The sequence below is a fragment of the Hetaerina americana genome, unplaced genomic scaffold, assembly GCF_022747635.1.
Source record: "Hetaerina americana unplaced genomic scaffold, ioHetAmer1.1.p SCAF_2, whole genome shotgun sequence".
Lineage (NCBI taxonomy): Eukaryota > Metazoa > Arthropoda > Insecta > Odonata > Calopterygidae > Hetaerina > Hetaerina americana.
Window position 1 is genome coordinate 3,054,894 of NW_027286763.1, and position 17,275 is coordinate 3,072,168.

The 17,275-nt window shown below is 35.5% G+C and overlaps 2 protein-coding genes across 4 annotated transcripts in view; one reads left to right on the forward strand and one right to left on the reverse strand.

The window, feature by feature from the left end:
* Gli (carboxyl ester lipase-like protein Gli) overlaps positions 1–7,098 on the forward strand; it is a 55,354-nt gene extending 48,256 nt beyond the window's left edge. The window contains exons 13-14 of one of the 2 annotated variants that reach the window (XM_071585067.1): positions 4,374–5,490; positions 6,615–7,098. In XM_071585067.1, coding sequence (XP_071441168.1) covers positions 4,374–4,719 — 346 coding nt within the window. In that variant the 3' untranslated portion in view covers positions 4,720–5,490; positions 6,615–7,098. Of the gene's footprint in view, positions 1–4,373; positions 5,491–6,614 lie in introns of those variants that run through there. The other variant, XM_071585068.1, reaches the window with a different exon arrangement.
* Positions 7,099–10,465: 3,367 nt separating this feature from the next.
* pasi2 (Protein) lies at positions 10,466–14,672 on the reverse strand. Of its 2 annotated transcripts, none has more exons than XM_071584979.1 (6): positions 14,563–14,672; positions 14,132–14,335; positions 13,610–13,739; positions 13,351–13,445; positions 12,217–12,453; positions 10,466–11,331 (listed from the first exon to the last, which is right to left on the reverse strand). In XM_071584979.1, the coding sequence occupies exons 2-6, from the start codon at positions 14,324–14,326 to the stop codon at positions 11,230–11,232; spliced, it is 759 nt and encodes a 252-aa protein (XP_071441080.1). In that variant the 5' UTR covers positions 14,327–14,335; positions 14,563–14,672; the 3' UTR covers positions 10,466–11,229. The 2 variants fall into 2 exon arrangements, with proteins under 2 accessions (XP_071441080.1, XP_071441081.1); XM_071584980.1 differs by having other exon boundaries at positions 14,132–14,332; positions 14,563–14,666.
* Positions 14,673–17,275: the final 2,603 nt, after the last annotated feature.

Below are 17,275 nucleotides of genomic sequence, written 5' to 3' on the forward strand. Positions count from 1 at the left end.
ATTTTAGTCAGGTATGAATGTAATAACGCATTTATTTTCGTGGCGGCAACACCAATGTTTAACTCCTCCCTTCTTTCCACTTTCACCTCTCTTCCTTATTATAACTATATATATTAATAACTATAAGTTTAATGCCTAATATAGTATGTATACGATGATGGGTTAAATGGAAGAAGGGACTATTTGGTCTCAATTTCGCCGAAATAAAGACCTCTATCTATTTATCTATTATTCCCCTGTCCCTAATTTGGGTTTGGGTTACCAACCAATGAGATTTAACCCTCCGTTTATGTTAATTGGAATACTTTAATGTCAGTTGTTTCTGGCTTTACCCAAGTTGAGTCCTCAACACATTTTGAAATGTTTTAGCTATATTTATATTATTAGTTTTTAGTTTTAGTTATATTATTGTGATCACAACTCCTAACTAGCTGTTATCATTCATAATTCATTATAAAATGGTGATGTAGAGTTTATAATACCAAAGCCTTCAGATGTACTCTAATGAAAACCACATCAAATTACTAAAACTTGAAAAGCAACAAAAACATTTTCTTTTTCTATATTTGTTAACAATAACTTTTGTGTAATTTTTCATTTTGGCTTCATGACCAAATGACTCCATGCCAGTTTGACCTATTTTGACCTCCCTGTCCTCCCATGTTATGGTGATTGTATCTGCTCCCCTAAACTGATGTCACGATTCCTGAATATTATCCAAAATTCCTAGTGCGTACAAAATTTTTCCCCTATGTAATTTTTTTAATGTGTCAAAAGTGAGTTTCAAAGCTTTGAAAATGTTTGTTAAGCTGATGTATGTGGTGATGAGTGCCAGGTTATGCTTTATGGCTCTTTTGTCAATTTTGGGTCAATAAGTAAGTAAGTAAGTAATTTTATTTGCCCAGCAGATTTGTACAATTGTAAAAAACAAGCACAGATATAGGACACGTCAATGTTATATAAAGAAATGATAAATACTAAGTACATGTTTAAATACAAAGAAACTCATGGGACTAGAAGTTCATTAATAGAATAAAACATTTTACAGAGTAAATTTTTCTGAAGGTTGAGCTTAAATATAGGCAGCTTATGTTGTGCTTTCAGTTCTTTAGGAAGTTTATTAAAAATCCTGAGGCCCATATGTTTAGGTCCATGGGCGGTGGTACAGGTTCTGACAAAGTTTTGGTGGAGGTCAGCAGAATGCCTTGTGTTATAATTGTGAACGTTGGCATTGGAAAGATAACTAGAGAAGTTGCTTTTGACATACAAAGATGCGCAATACATATACACGCAGGGAATGGGTAAAATTTTCAATTTTTTAAAGAGTAGTTTATAAAGAGTAGTAGAGAATAGTTTGAAGTAATTCAATAATTTACACTTAATTTGTACCAATTTATTAGGTAACAGTATGAAAAGCACATGAGTGTGCCAGGAAACAGTAAGCTAGAAAACTAAATATAACATAAGAAACCTCTCATTGGATACTTTAACAAGAAAATAAAACTTCTCTTTGGGATTTGAGATCTGCACCCCTGAAAAGATAAAGAGTAAGACCGTATGGTTACTGCAATTATATCAGCAATAGGCAAGATAATAATACTTATTAAAATCAAACATAACTGGGGGCACAGGAACAATCTTCGTAATTCTTAATGTAATCTTGCACCAATATCTGCAGTATACCTTGGAGAGCCACCATATGGACGGGGACTACTTTCTACTTTTCCAAACCCTGTGTAAATGTGCGTAAAAAGAAATATCCTATGGGATTTAATATTGGTTTCAATCAGTAAATGTGACTAACATTGGATATGGTCAGTAGTATTGGAATATCAGCAAGGAATATGTGTATCAGTATCATATACAATTTTGTGCCACATTTAATGCTAACAGAAAATAATTAATTAGTTAGGTATGGTATGAGGACCGTTCAATAAAGAGCAATTATGCTTTTTTGTATATCTTACAGTGAGTAAGTAGTGTAACTTCTGAAAGAGTTGGGAATAAAAATAGAAAGAAAAACTGTTGAGCTAGTGAAATCATTCCATTATTTGGCCAGCTCAGTAATTTGAAATGAAAGCGATGCTGAGGAAATAAGAAAGGGAGTATATATAGGTTAGAAAGCTTTGGAAAAAGTGAAAGAACTTTTGGCAGCAAGTAGAATTCCTATGGAAGCGAGAATGAGATTTGCTAGATGTTTTGTCCGAAATGTAGTTGTTGTAAGCCTGGGCATGACTTACTAAGGGCACTCAGAGAAGACTGAATCACCATGATTCAGGCCGTTGGTGTAAGGATCAACGGAGCGATGAGGTAAGGACTCTTTGGTCATCCTGTTTGGGAGAGCTCAGGGTATTGACCCGAAGCATTTTCAGAAAGAGTGTGGGAAGGATAACACTCTTGGGTCATCGGGAAGATTGCTGGGGCAGTCGGTGAGTGGTAGATGCCTGAGGTGGAGGTCTGCCCTTCTTTCACTGAGTCACTATGAGTTTCAATCCTTCATCCACCTTCCACACCACTAAATGGGGCTTGCACGCTAGGCGAACCCCTCTCACCATGCTCTAGACTGCTCGAGCATGACATGGTGTCTTACAATGAAACTTGGAAAGTTAAAAGAAAGATGAAAAATACTCTTCAAAGTTTTGAAACATGGTTGTGAAGAAGGATGGATGTGGTAAAGTGGACTGATAGACTGAGGAAAGAGAAAGTTCTAATGAGAATGGGAGAGGGAAGAAAACTGCTGAGAGGAATCAAAAAGAGAAAGACATCTTGGTTGGGGCATATAGTAAGCTGAAATTGCTTGCTAAGAAGAGTCATGGAGGGGAAAATTGAAGGAAAGTGAGGAGACGGGAAAGAAATGGGATTAGAATATTTGATGGGATAATTATTGGCGGAAGATTCTGGCTTATTAAATAAGATGCTCAGGATTGAGTGAAATAGAGGGCATTTGGTTGAAGCCTGTTGGAAGACAGTTCGAGAGAGATAGAGTACTTATGGTACTGATATTTCAATTTGATATATTGTTAACTAAATGCAAAATCTGTATGTGACACAAATTTCATTCGTTTGACTCCAAGATTGCATCAGTCGTAGCCAGTGCAAAATAGAGGTAAAATGAAATGCTGCATTCAAATTTTACTCTCACCTGCACTAGTCATCACCTGAGGCCTATGCAATGCTATTGGAGGCATATAGATTTTCAAGCTATAGGGAAGAACAGCATAGCAATGCTGTTCTTCCCTCTAGCTCAGCCAAAAGATAGATTTGAATATTTATATTAGGGAGACAATTTTAAAGGAAGGTGGACCCAGAACTGCAGTCACTCTCTTATGGGAGAAAACATTTACACCACTGCTTCCATTGTGAGCAAAGATTGTCAAATAATTTTAAAAGCACTATCAGAAATATTGTAAAAAAATTGGGTGTAACTTACCACCTGAAAAATTGGCCATCAGATGTGTTTCTGTGCAGCAGGTTCTATGAATTCCACCATAAAATCGTAATTATCTGTCAAAATCATTCTGAAGTGTGTTGATCATCCTTAATGTAGTATTGACTTATCTGACTTTTTCCTCTTCCCCTAAACAAAGACACACCTTTGTGGAAAGTGTTTTCCATCACCAGAAGCAGGCGTAGGTGAACAACTGAACATGTTTCAACTTGCAGTGGCTGCTTGTGATGTAAAACTGGAGTCAAGTCAGTGAAACTAAGACCACGTAAACATTATAAATTGAGCATGAACATAAATTATTGCGCAGTAAATTATGTGAATAAAATGTTATGATCTCTTTATTGAATAACTCTTATATATCAGAACTTCATATCATATATAATTATTTCCTCTGAAGCTATGTTTTTCAACACTAAATTTCCAGTACATCCAAAAGATGATAAAAATGAATATGGTGGGTGAGAATGTTTTTGAATAAAAGTGAAATTCTTGGCAACCCCTGACCCATTTACTATATGTTTTGATTAATGGTCACCAAGTAGTGTGCATATGTTTTGATGTGGGCCAAGACGTGCAGATGATTTTATTTGATTCCCTACTTGTGCTCATGATTTAATGATTCTATGATAGCTCAATCTGCTTTTCATGGAATATTAGTAGTTCATGGAATAAGTGCTTGTTTGATTGCTATTTGATGCCATGCCATGCAATATTTAAACTGTATTTGTGTCATTTATTTTTTCCTTCATGCACCAGGGTTCTGTAGTGAATAAAATATTTTCAGCTGCATTGCAAACCTTCAGTTGCTCATTATTATGCTTCCCTTGCATAACATGCATGTGCTTGGTGCATAGCTACCTGTCCCTCTGCCGTGGTGTAGTAACTGCAAGTCACTTGTGTGAATATAAAATTGAATCCTTTACAGGCAGTCAGATCGCTATTACAGTGGTCAATTAGGAATAGATCAAGATGACGGTGATGGAAGCACGTTGGACAATCATGCTTATGAATACAGGGATGCAATGTCACCGCCACTGCATCTGAGTAACCCACCAAAGGGCCGCTCTGCCACTCCCCCTCCAGTTTCTGCCCATCCAGGAGGTGGCAAGGAAGCACCAGGTCGCCGCTCGGCGAGTAATCCATCCTTGAAAACTGGGAGTGCTTTGTCCCTGAAAGATTCGGCATACAATGGCAATCGGGGTGGGAATGGGAAAGTGAGCGGACGTCCCCAGCCTATACCACGGTCATCCGTGCCTCAAACAGAAGTCTGAGAGCTTGAATTTGTGCTCCAAATTGTTTTTGATGGTGAAACCTATCTAATTGTTTTCTTGAATGTATATACAGAGTGAATGCATGCTTTTTATTTTGGTGGATATATTTTATTTAATATATTATTGATCAAACTAAATGTAAACGAAAGAAATTATGAAATGATCAAATGAACTTTTTAAACATAAATAACTAGTGCCTGGGGATTTATGTGATTTCTACGTGTACCGAATGAAAATGGGCAAAGTTGAAAGAATTGTGCTCAAAAACTATTTTTGTGACTGCTAGGATCTCAGTGATTGTCATTTGTATTGTGTTGTCTATGAGTGTGTCTAACAAATGAGCATCTTTGTGGCCTTATCTTCGGGAATTTCATCTGAAAACAAAGTGAGATACACCAAAAATGTATGTTATACTTTAAAATCATCTATCCAGAGTTTGCAAGGAGTAGAAAGGTTGCGTTGTAAGAGCTGGAGGTAATCCATTTTAGAAAACTTAAAAATATATTGCTGTAGAAAAAAGGGTTGAGGAGAATGAAGAGGGACATCAGAACTAAAATAGATAAGGAGCCTATGCCATCCTTAGCCGCTAGCTCCAATGGGTTTAGAAAGAAAGTATACACCACTCCAAAGAACTGTGGGAATTTCTGTGCCAATTACTTTAATGGAGTCTAATGTGTGCCAAAATGCAGACATTTCAATATACTTGTACCTAATTTCATCTCTAGAGAAGGAATTTTGTAACGACTGGATAATATCAGAAAAGTTTGGGAGGTAAGCAAGAAAATCAAGTTAGATGTCTAAGAATTTTCCTGTTCAATCATAGTAATTTTGGCTGACCATTGATAATTGAAGTACTAACATTTTTTTATCTTGTTATGCTTAAAAAATATTATAAAATGAATTATAATTATTTCTCTGAAATGAAATTAATCAGAAAACATCTACTTTTGGTGACAGGCTCAGGAAAAAATTTGTACATGTGCTATTCATATTTAGGTGTACTGATCAAAGGACCTGGGTTTGATTGTGTTTCAAACTCTCGGTTTTGGCCAAGCTATGTGATTTTTCATATACCAGATCTTCTTGGGAAACCCTGGGGGGTATGGGAAAAGGAACTGTTTACACCCTAGTGTGTGCATTTCTTGTGCCGTTTGGAGTTAGTAGGAGGTGAACTTTATCCTAACCTATCTAGCCAATCATAGGGTTATTTACTGTGGTTATCAATAGGTAACTTTATAGGCCTTGAAGGAAAACGAAATAATTTGTGAGAAAAGTTCAGGAAAAGTGCTTGCATTTGTTAGACATCTTGTAAATAGTCTTAGATAATTATGAAAAGAAGGAAGGGCAAATGTGGAAGAAACATGGACCTCTTTTCTCTCTTCTGGTAGCAAGTAACTTTGTGCAAAATATTTGTGTTATAATCAAATGCCCATAAATCTAAGCTTAAATGAACTCAAAAAGCATACCAATGAGAGTGTGCCTTTCAAATTGTGTTCTTCAGCTTCTGTGATTAATTCCTTGATCATTTTGCTGTAATGAGTGTAAAAATAATAGTTATAAAATAATTCAGAATTTCATGTTCATCCATGCAACTTGATTGCCGTTGTTCAGCTAAAATGAACAGGTTTTGGAGTGTAATCATTGTATCTTTTTTTCCTCCAAGGAATTTGCTCAAAGTCTTATATTTTTTGTAATATTTACTCATATTGATTTAAAAATCCTTTGTCACTTGTTAATCTGCCTAAGGCGCTGTCCATGATTTAGGTCATGCTTTGTTCGTGAAATGGGCCACTTTGGCCATTATTCATGAACTATCAACCAAAGGGAAGTAACAATGCTTTCATCAAATCCCCTCCCCTAGCATCATGGTTAAAATTGATTCTATTCTTTTTGAGGGCAACTGCTAGAGATTAAACGTCACTTATTCACAGATGAGTGAAACAATTGCAAAAATTTTCAAACAAGAATGAAACCCTGTAATCTTTTTCTACATGATCGAGTTGGTTGTTCATCAATATCAACTATAATGGAACCCCTCCCTCCTGAAGAGGATTATGTCTTTTATGGACAGTGCTTCATGTATTTAACCCAATTAGTAGTTTTCTCCCATTCTTTTTAGATCATGATTTTCCCTCTCCATCATTTATATTTGAACATTGAACCTCCTTTGCAGTGACTGTAGAGCCAAAGGGTTGGTTTAATATTGTTTCATCTATGCTAGGTCATCATCCCTTTGTCTCATTGAATGAATGTTCATTTTCATTGTGAGGAAAGATTCCAAGCGGTAACTAACTACTTGTGAATTACATTTATATTGATGTGCTTAAAAATATTGTTGTTAATTAAAATTTGAATGAATTTTGAGAATAAATTTTTATATAAAAGAAATCATTTGGATAATAAATGTCTCCAGATTCCTTGCATTTTGATATGATTTCCAATCTGATATTGATGCATGAATTAGCATTTTCTCAAGGCACAATATCTTTTATTTGGGTATTCAAATTATTCCATCATTAGGTCTCCTCTCAACAGATTGCAATTCCTCTCTTATTTATTGGATGAGGAATTGATAGCAGAGTAGACGATTAAAATTGGACATCTATAATGTTAATGGAAATCAGATGTCTATGTTTTGATTTAATATTCCCAAATAATAAATATTTTTAAATAATATAGCCAAAACATTTCTATCAATCAGTGCAACCTTTGAAATGTGACTTCTTATGCATAACCCTACCTGTAATATGGGCAGCTATAATTGCTAAATTGATTGGTCCAAAGAAAAAATGCTTCATAGTAGTAGTAGTAGTATTTAAGGGAGGCGACCGACAGCTGAGGTCATTTGCGCCATTGGGGATGGATGGGAAAGGATGAAGGGTGGAGAGAAACCCGGCGTCGGCATTAGCCTACTCTTAACAGAAAGCGCCAAGGGATCCGCAGTTTAACGTCCCATTCAACGGACGTCGTACTCACTCAAAGTGCCCTCCACAAAGCACCTCAAGTAGGGATCGAGATACCTCTGAAAAATATTCAACACCGCTGGGATTTGAACCCGAGCCCTCTGGGTGGGAAGCCAGTACGACAGCCACCGCACAAATCCCGATCCCCAAAAATGCTTCATTCTTTGCCTATATGAATAATTGGGATGCTAATATTTTAATCCTAAAGCCAACAAGTGCTTCAGATAAGAACTGGAGAAAATATAAATAACATTAAAATGTCTGTGTAATTAAATTTTACAATGTCCCAGTGATTCATTGATGATAAATTACATAGTAGGGGATGTGCTGCATAGTGTCTACAACACTGCAGCCATCAGTTGTAATCTCCTTTTTAGGATTCTCCCTGTATGCTTCTTATGCAGACCTCCACTCCACAAGAGACCATTTTAGCGATGCATAAATTACTTACCTTATGTTACTTGCAGCTTAGTTTGCAATGTAGGACAAATTTTTACAAGATTTTATCTTTCAAGAAGATTAGCCTTGGGCTCAAATACAAAATGTCTCTGCTACTATGTCAACTTATTCATTAATCAAATGTATTAGTTTTAATATTAATTTATTTGTTTCACTTTGGAAAGCACATGCCAACTAAAAATACTGGCGAGAGAGAAATGTGAAAATACAGGGGTCTGACACATTAGCAGTTGGAACAATGTGGGTGCATCTGTATTTTTGTTTCCTGCTTGAAGGTGGCAACAACCTGGTAAGTTTCCCATTTTTGAAGCCAAAGTTTATCGGTGGTTTGCCTTGGCCACCTCCAATTGTTTTTGGCCTATACAGTAAATGTTACGACTAGTTCAGTTTTCCTTTAATTTAGTCCATGTATATGTGGGTGGAGTAACTTAATAACCGATTTTAAAGAATTGTGCAATTGATATTTATTAGGCGTTAAGTTAATGATTTGGGGGTTTGCCTGACTCCATGGCTTTTTAAATGTATTAAACGGCTGAATTACCTCTCAAATGAAATTTTCATAATCAGACTCTAACAATATTGAATTCAACATTTATCATAGACTTCTTTATGTTTCATCTAGTTCACAAGCCAACAGTCAGGCCAGAAACTTAAACTGGAAAGAAGCTAACGTCTGCAATAGTGCTGGTATCTACTGTGGATTTTGTTGGATACCTTATCAAATTCGGCAGGCAAATCTAAAACACTGCATTAAGTTATTAATTACAATCACCCAAAACAATGCATTATTCAAGTTCAATTTTTGCTACATATTGGTTTGATCCAAGCCGTAAATTGCTTACGCAGGTGCTAATGTATCTCTGTGTGAAGAAGTGGATCACCAGTCACAACACTGGAAAAGGAACAATGCAACTAAATAAATCCATTGGCCAAGACTGATGACCCTCCTTTGATTCTCCGACAGTGCAGTTTTTCAGTGATGTCTGCGGGTCCTTGTGTTTAAAAATACCTTGTGTCCTACATTGGCTTTAATAATGTCCAGAACAAATTATGAAGCAGTTAATACAGTAAAGCAACCTTAAAAAAACCAAAAAATGATATTGGTACTTAGAGAAATGGCCCTTGAGGAATGGCTTACCTAAGCAATTGAACAAACATTATTTCATCTAACCTTTGCATAATACAGAGATGCATCACACCATAGTGGGTCGCGGTAGTCTGGGGGGGTGGGGGGGGTTGTGTGGAGTGTTAGACTGCTAACCAGAGGGTCCCCGGGCAAGGCACTCCTGGCACCTGCAGCTCCACCCAAGCTATGTGATTTTTCAGTACCAGGTCTTCCTGGGAAGCCATAACCCGCCCAGGGAAAGGAACTGGGCCCCCTCCGCTGATGTGTGAATTTCACACGCCGAATAGGGCTTAGTACTGGGTGAACTCTACCATCACCTACCTAACCGACCTTCAGGTTGATTACTGTGCTTATGGTTTTTTTTATCACACCATAGTCTTATCACTCAGTAATACTATCGAATTAGGGAATGGAATAGAAAAAATGCCGCCAGTGGGGTTTGAACCTGAATCCACAGCATGAGAAACCAGTATTTGACCTACCATGTTAATATGATCATTTCTTCTGGTAATATCCCGTGAGCCTTTCTTTGAATGGCCTTCCATGCTTGTATTATGATAATCTTCTTTCTCCATGTTCTCTTAATTATTTTTTTTCTACTTCATAATAAATTCGTCTCAAGTTTTTCCTGGGAAATGTTCTGGGTGAAGAATGTGATTTTTCCTAAAATTTGTAGGATTATGCATTAAATTACAACTATACGTCACTAGACATCAGAGCAATGTTATCTCCATGATGATATGCCAGCATGAGCCCACCATAATTAGTATCAAGTAGGTGTATAAGAATACATAAAGTGGTCCTTATACAGATATATCCTATCTCCCTTCAGTGATATTTTCTTACATTTTGGATTTTAGAAAACGGGTTACGACTCATCCAAAAATTTTGCAAACTAAGGATCATTGATTTTCGAAAGATACCATTTGAAGTTTTCCAATATGAAGTTGGTTCTTAGAAGGTGTTAGAATTTTTAAAAATAAACAGCAAATCTGATCAATTGCCGGAGGCTGGGTATCTAAGTCAAATAAAATATTCTCAATATTGAAATTAACTATGAAAAAATTCAGTTCCTATTTGGCAAGATAAGTTTAATAATGTAAAACTCAGTACATAGTCACTCGAAAAGGCTTCATGGTTTTAAATAAATATGTGGTGATATTGCTTAATACATTTAATAATCAAGTACTTCTTGTAAATTAAAAGGTACTCAAAAGTCAACAATATTCAAAATTTTTCAGTAAAAGAAATCACTAGATCATAATTACTCAGTTATGTATACATTAAAAACACAGTTATAACATGTCTTCACTATATATATATATATAAATAGGTTTTCATAAAAATATGTCAAAATCACTAAATTGAGATTGATTGGTTTTGACATTATAAAAATAATGCTAAGGAGAAAAATCACTTGGCAATGTGGACGGAAAAGTACAGCAGTAGGAAAACATATGGATACATTATTAAGGCACAATTTTCATCAGTAAACACAAGGGTAAATGCCAAAAAAAACATGACCAATTAATAATAAGCATCATTGAGCTGAGAAGACAATTACACGCCTTCGTGGACGGAGAAAGACAACTGCAGAACAAAAATATACATTTTGCAGACAAAATGTGCATCAGTCATTAATTACTAGATTACATCACAAAAATAAAAATATAGCCACACATAAAAACTATGAGAAAACTAACCATTATTTTAAAATAATACTAAGTTGCTATAGATATCATTCAGAGATTTATAAACACTTCTAAATGCAAATGATTTCCATAAAAAATTAACAAGTTGCCCACAGTGAGTATGTAATTTTGAAAATCATGTATTTTTAAACGATTTCAATATGATTGAACCACACAACATACTGTGTGCTTATATAAGAACAGAGATTAATTACTGTTCAAAATGGAAATTAAATTCCACGGAATGTAATATTTCCCCAAACACTCCTCATCACATCACGGGAGCAGTTGAAATAGTGCTGTGAGGCGTGGTGGGTCTGGAGCCAGAAATCGAATGTGCAACGGATGCATTCAAAGAAGTCATGGTCCCCATCTGGAAATAATGGTGCTCACTGGTGATTAAACTACATTAAGTTCTAATGCCATGGAAACATGAATAATCATCTCCATGTCCACAGTTTCAAAGATACAAGAATGATTCAAATTTGAAAACCATCAAGTTAACTTTCCCCATTCCTTAACACATTAAGTTAGTTATAAATGTTTACTGCATTATTCAAGAGATTAGTAAACTACTTAGTTCAAATCACATGTTTCCATTTCAGTTCGTGAATAATACAACAGGTCGGGCAAAACATCAGCTGAAATCTAATGGAACCTGAGAATACAAAAGAAGTAACTAAAAATCTTCTTGTGTTCTGTTATAGGTAAGCGCAAAAAATTCACCAACCCCCGTGAATGAGAGGTGGGAGAATTGAACTTTGAAACAATTTAAGACCTTAATTATATTACTGTGACATGCTAATCAATCAGTGCATCAATAAAAGGCTTGGATGATATTATTTCAACCTGACTCCAATAAAATGTTTGGGTAGAATTATACATGTTAACCCAACAGAGGCACTGACGGCAAAAACAAAAAAGTGATCCATCTTCAAGGAACAACTTGGAAGAGAGACTAGGGAACATTTACACAGAGCCTTAGATGTAGTTTACACAATAATTAAAATCAACAAAGTAATTACTATAACTGATGCAACTGGCGTTACACACAGTTCCACATCATAGCAGCAGTTACACGTTTATCATAGAAATTCCAAATGACGTGGTGAGCAAACTTTGCATTGATGAGCAAGGTTCAGAACACAAGGGCAAATGAACTTTCTCAGTAAACCCATCAAAAGACCCGAGTATTCAGGCTGATCACAGAAATTCGAAAACAGGAGTTTTAATCGCTTTTTGGCTTTCTGAAACTTACCCTAAGATGGGCCAAGTCTTCAAGTTTGGTGAGGTCAGACAGCTCCAAATACAATGAATAAACTAGAAGCCACCCATATGCATCAACGCAAGTGAAGACAATCCACAGAAGGCACATGAGTACATTGTAGCCAAATATTAAATCATTGACAATGGCAGCAAAAATAAAAGCCAAGAGTCTCCAAAGGGTGAAAATTCCCATGCAATATATCCACGGCAGCATTTTGGTTTCATACTCCTAAAAGAGAAAATTTGTTCAAGTCTTTGATTTCATAAGTTCTGGAAACCATCACATACATTATCCCTACGGCAATCATGCCTCATCACACAATTAAAACTTTCCATACATCTCAATCAATATTGGCAGTAATATTAAGCAATTATTGACACTTGAGAAAATGAAATTAACCAATTTTATAAAATAATGATAGAAATATTTCTCACACTAACATCACTTCTATCATGATTTCATAATTCTACAGCTGTGTAATGAGAAAATATTTGACTCAGTAATATTCCTACTAAACATAGGAATCCAGGGAAATTTCAATCATGACTGGCATAATTTAACTATGTACTCATTGGAATACTACAGCCATTTACATAGCAGATCAAATAAAAAACATGGACGAAGCTCTAAGGGGTTGTTAACCAATCTCAAAACAAATTACCCGCCTACAGGGTGCGGCAACATAACTACATCTTTAAAAGGGGTTTTACTTTATAAAAAAGGAAGTTATGTTGCTGCAGCCTATGCCATATCCTTCTCTGACAAATCATAAAATAATCTAACAACAAGTGAAACTCTAATGTTACATCAATGAATTAAGAACAACCAAACAAAATAATTAATGAGTATTCCTCTTCATTTGCTTTGCATTGAAAAAATGCATCTAATCTGATTGAACATGAGACCATGCAATGCACAATTATTGTGATTGCAATTGTTATTTTCCCAAAAATTAGAGACAAATAGATTACTAATACAAGACTGACGGTAAGAATTCAATTTTAAAAGTCCATTTCGCAAAAATTTAAGTGGAAATAATATTGATTCATATGACACCATATTACCTCTGCAACAAAAAATTGCCAAAGAGCAGGCAATGAGTAGACAAAAAATAATTACAAGTACCTTCCTTAATGCAACGATGAGGATAATACTTGTCACAAAAAGAGCCATTCCACCAATAAGAGAAAACAGAGCAAATACAATCAAAGCATTTCGAACTGAAAAAGAACACAACAAAATATATTAAAAACTATAAGAATGAGCGTACTTGATTAGTTTCATTCACAAAATAAAATTCACCAAAAGAATCAGAATGGCACAGAAAACTAAAGTGAATTATTTCAGATATATAGAATTGAAGTATAGCAAAAATTCAACTCACCATGAAAACTTCCAACAAATACAAACTCAAAGCTAATTATGTAATATCCATAATGTGTTGATCCTGGAGCAGCCATTGAGAGACAATATATATCAAAGACTGATGTGCCAATGGTAAACAGGCTTAAAATCTGAAAAGAAGAAATGTTCAAGTCCTGATGTAGTAAAAAAATTCAATTTACAATGTTGTGTATTTTACGAGGTAAAAGGGTGGAAGCAGTAAAAAGCCGTCACACCTATGCTAAATACTTAATAAAATAAAGCAATACAACAATTAAGATTATATTTTTTTAAATCGACATTTCCCAAATTCTTCTAAATTTTTGCCAACCCTCTGAAGAACTTTCACATGCTTATGATTGTTAATAATTTCAATATAACAATATTCACTGGGTCGCTTTTGGCACATAAGCAGTTGTTACGCGAGTAACATAGACGGAGGCTTCCTCCACGACGATGTATGTAATTATAAACTATATATATATATATATTATATCCATTGAGCCCTTTACATTCTATTTACCAAAGAATATATGCCAACGACGAGAGAACCTCGTTGTATGTCCAATATCATCGCATCTTTCAAAATGGGCTTTCGATACCATGGTATTTTTATAGATCTCATAGACCTCGTAGATTTTAAATTTGCAGATGATCTCGTAACATGAGAGTACACAGAGGAGGCCCCAATACTGGGCGACTTCTTGCCGTAATTCATTATGACCTGCTGAAATAATTCCAGATAAATTTCAATTCATAGTTGGTTAAATAGAAATTGTAAAAAATCTAATACTGAACGATAGTTTAAACATAAAATAGACCTAATTCATAAATATTTGCATCAAGTGATTAAATACAAGTTAAAATCCTTTTTCATGGTGACAAAAAGTTGACAAAGAATAAGTGAAATCGTTTTGTCGATGTAAACGATACATGAGCTAAGCATGATCTTACCAAGTTGATGACCTAAAATAGGAGAAAAATAGCATCCAACCTAACAATTTCCTATTCTGATAACCGTCGAACAGGTTGTTTACAAAAGTACGGGCGTGGTTTTTATCGTTCTTTCTTTGTTTTTCATCATAGGTGACATGGCCACCAACTTTCAAAAGGCGGGTTCGCTACGAACTAAGGGAAACGGTTTTTCGAGCAACTGCTTCCGTAAATCGTCAGTGCAACATGTATTCGAGCCAAAACCGAAATTTATTAGTTAATTTCTATAATTAAAATCTACAGCTAAACAGTTTTTTCGATATTTTGTGTCATACATTTGGGATACGTTATCTTAAGAAGCGGAGAGACATGGTTCGTACATTTTATGTTTTCAGTAATTCACGATATCCAATGCAATGTGAACAGTATCTTGTGTGGGTACATTCACTTTCGCCTTTTAAGTAATTGAGTTGTTTGGGTTGTATTACTATTAGATGAGAACATCGTTGTGCGCATTCGGACTTATCTATTGCTACTTGTTAACTTTGCATGATGTGATAGTGACTTTTCCATAATATGGAAAAAGCTCACTTTGGTGAAAGAAAATCAATTAAAACCGAATGGCACTTACAATAATATGCCAACATAATAATAAGGCAGAAGTAATAGCTTAAAAACTACCAAAAATATGTACAGAAAAGTTATGGATATTGTACTGGCACTATTATTTTCACAAAATCACGGGAACTTACGTGCGAATTGCCTCACTTTCGTGCCTTAAAAATAGATATTTTAATAAAAGTTACTTTTGTAATTCAGTGATTAAAATCCTACGTTATGATTCAGTGTATATGAACCCGTTTAACTCTGTAAGTGTATGCACTTTAATAAATGAAAAAGAAACACTTTGTTCCAATCCACCAATTTATAATAAATGAAAAAGAAACACTTTGTTCCAATCCACCAATTTATTACAGGTACGACTAGTTTCGACGCTACGGCGTCATCCTCAGGTACTACATTGTACCTGAGGATGACGCCGTAGCGTCGAAACTAGTCGTACCTGTAATAAATTGGTGGATTGGAACAAAGTGTTTCTTTTTCATTTATTATAAATTGGTGGATTGGAACAAAGTGTTTCTTTTTCATTTATTAAAATGAACTTCCACAAAGTTGAGGCTGAAACTATTGAACTAAGTATGCACTTTAGTTTGCAAATGGCTAAAGCTACGTGCGGATTGCACCACAGTACAAAGCACACAGTGCCGTATACATATTTCGTGGCCACCCATTGCCCTGGGACACGGTTGAAGGTTCATGTCATCCGTATTCTAAGACTAGAGATCAAGGTTAGGGGCCGTTAAGTCTCGAAATAGCTTGAATGAATCTGTGCATCATTCATTGCAGTCCATTTGGTCCGCTAGGTTTTGGACGGTGCCGGCCGCACTAGGCGTACGCCTATAGAATTATTTGATGCTATTTTAAAATCAAGTGAAATTACTTCTCTGATGTTTTGTTACGCAGGTAATATTTAGTGATTACATTTTCGTCAGAGCTAAGTATTTTGGTAGCATGTCTTATCGAAAAGCATTATATTAACGTTTTAAAAAAAATGAAGTCTTGATGAATCGTAATTGATATGCTATTTCTTTCGGATGTTCTATAGCTGCATCATTTCAAAATGCATTCTTTGTATGAAAGACCTTTTCATTGACAAACGAGGTTCAGTTACATTATCGCAATCTTTGAGTGACAATTTACTGAAATAACAATTATAATTGGATTCGAGGTTTCTTTTAAACTATTCTTTGACCTAGCTATAGTTTATGCCATCCCATTCCCCCACCATGATTTTCATGACCTCCAAGAGTTTCTCTTTTACCTCATTGGGGGTAGTTTATCTCATTTCTCCGACCCCTGCAGTTTACCGAAAGTGCTGACCCCGAGAAAGTAGCTTCCTGTGCGGTCCCCTTTGCCTCCTTGCTACGTTTTGGGCCGCAAGGCAACTGCTTACTCTTGGAATCGAGGATTAAAGATGTAGGGAGGAAGCATGCATAGGCAAAAAGTATGGCGTAAGTATCCTTCACTGTAGAAAGAACGGATTCTGTTCACTTGCAGCGATAATAATTAAATTTGAATAATTTACGTCTCATTGCATTATTTACTGCCAGCGCCTCTGTGCACTGGATCGTATTTGCCAGCCTCCAATTTTATTAGACTACCCCGAACATTAGCGAAAATTTCCAGAGGAGATACACTTTTGCGGGACGAGCTATCGCCTCATCGATGCTACTTAAGAAGTATAAAAAAATAACGTAATCTTAACTGCTTCGGGAGTACACGAATTAGCTGAAGTATATCTGTCAAAATAATCCACTTGCATCAATGTCTAGAGCAGCTTACAGAACATGAGCAAAGCTGTTTATCTCCCGTTGGAAAATGACAGCTTTTCCAATAACGCGTTATTGAACAATATATAGTAAATCAGGAAGGCACCAATCAGTCGTCAACTTTTAAGCATAATCAATTCTAATATTGACTTTCTACAACTAATTCCAAAATGAAGCCGTCGCTGTTAAGGTTTAACGAAGGATGGAGAAGATTAATTTGAATCTTTGATTCACTCCCGTACATGAGAACGTTCCTTTACACGTGTATGTATATACTAGAACGCTGAAAATCCTTTGGAGATACTTTTAAATACTGAAAATATTTGTCGTACTCGTATTAGGCT

What these genes read in the sequence shown, in the direction of transcription:
- pasi2 (XM_071584979.1), bottom strand. Translation starts at nt 14,326, where the DNA reads ATGAATTACGGCAAGAAGTCGCCCAGTATTGGGGCCTCCTCTGTGTAC. An exon ending in TCGTTGGCATATATTCTTTG is followed by an intron (nt 13,740 to 14,131) that starts GTAAATAGAATG and finishes TCTTCTTTTCAG; the next exon opens with ATTTTAAGCCTGTTTACCAT. An exon ending in AAGACTTGGCCCATCTTAGG is followed by an intron (nt 11,332 to 12,216) that starts GTAAGTTTCAGA and finishes CATTATTTCCAG; the next exon opens with ATGGGGACCATGACTTCTTT.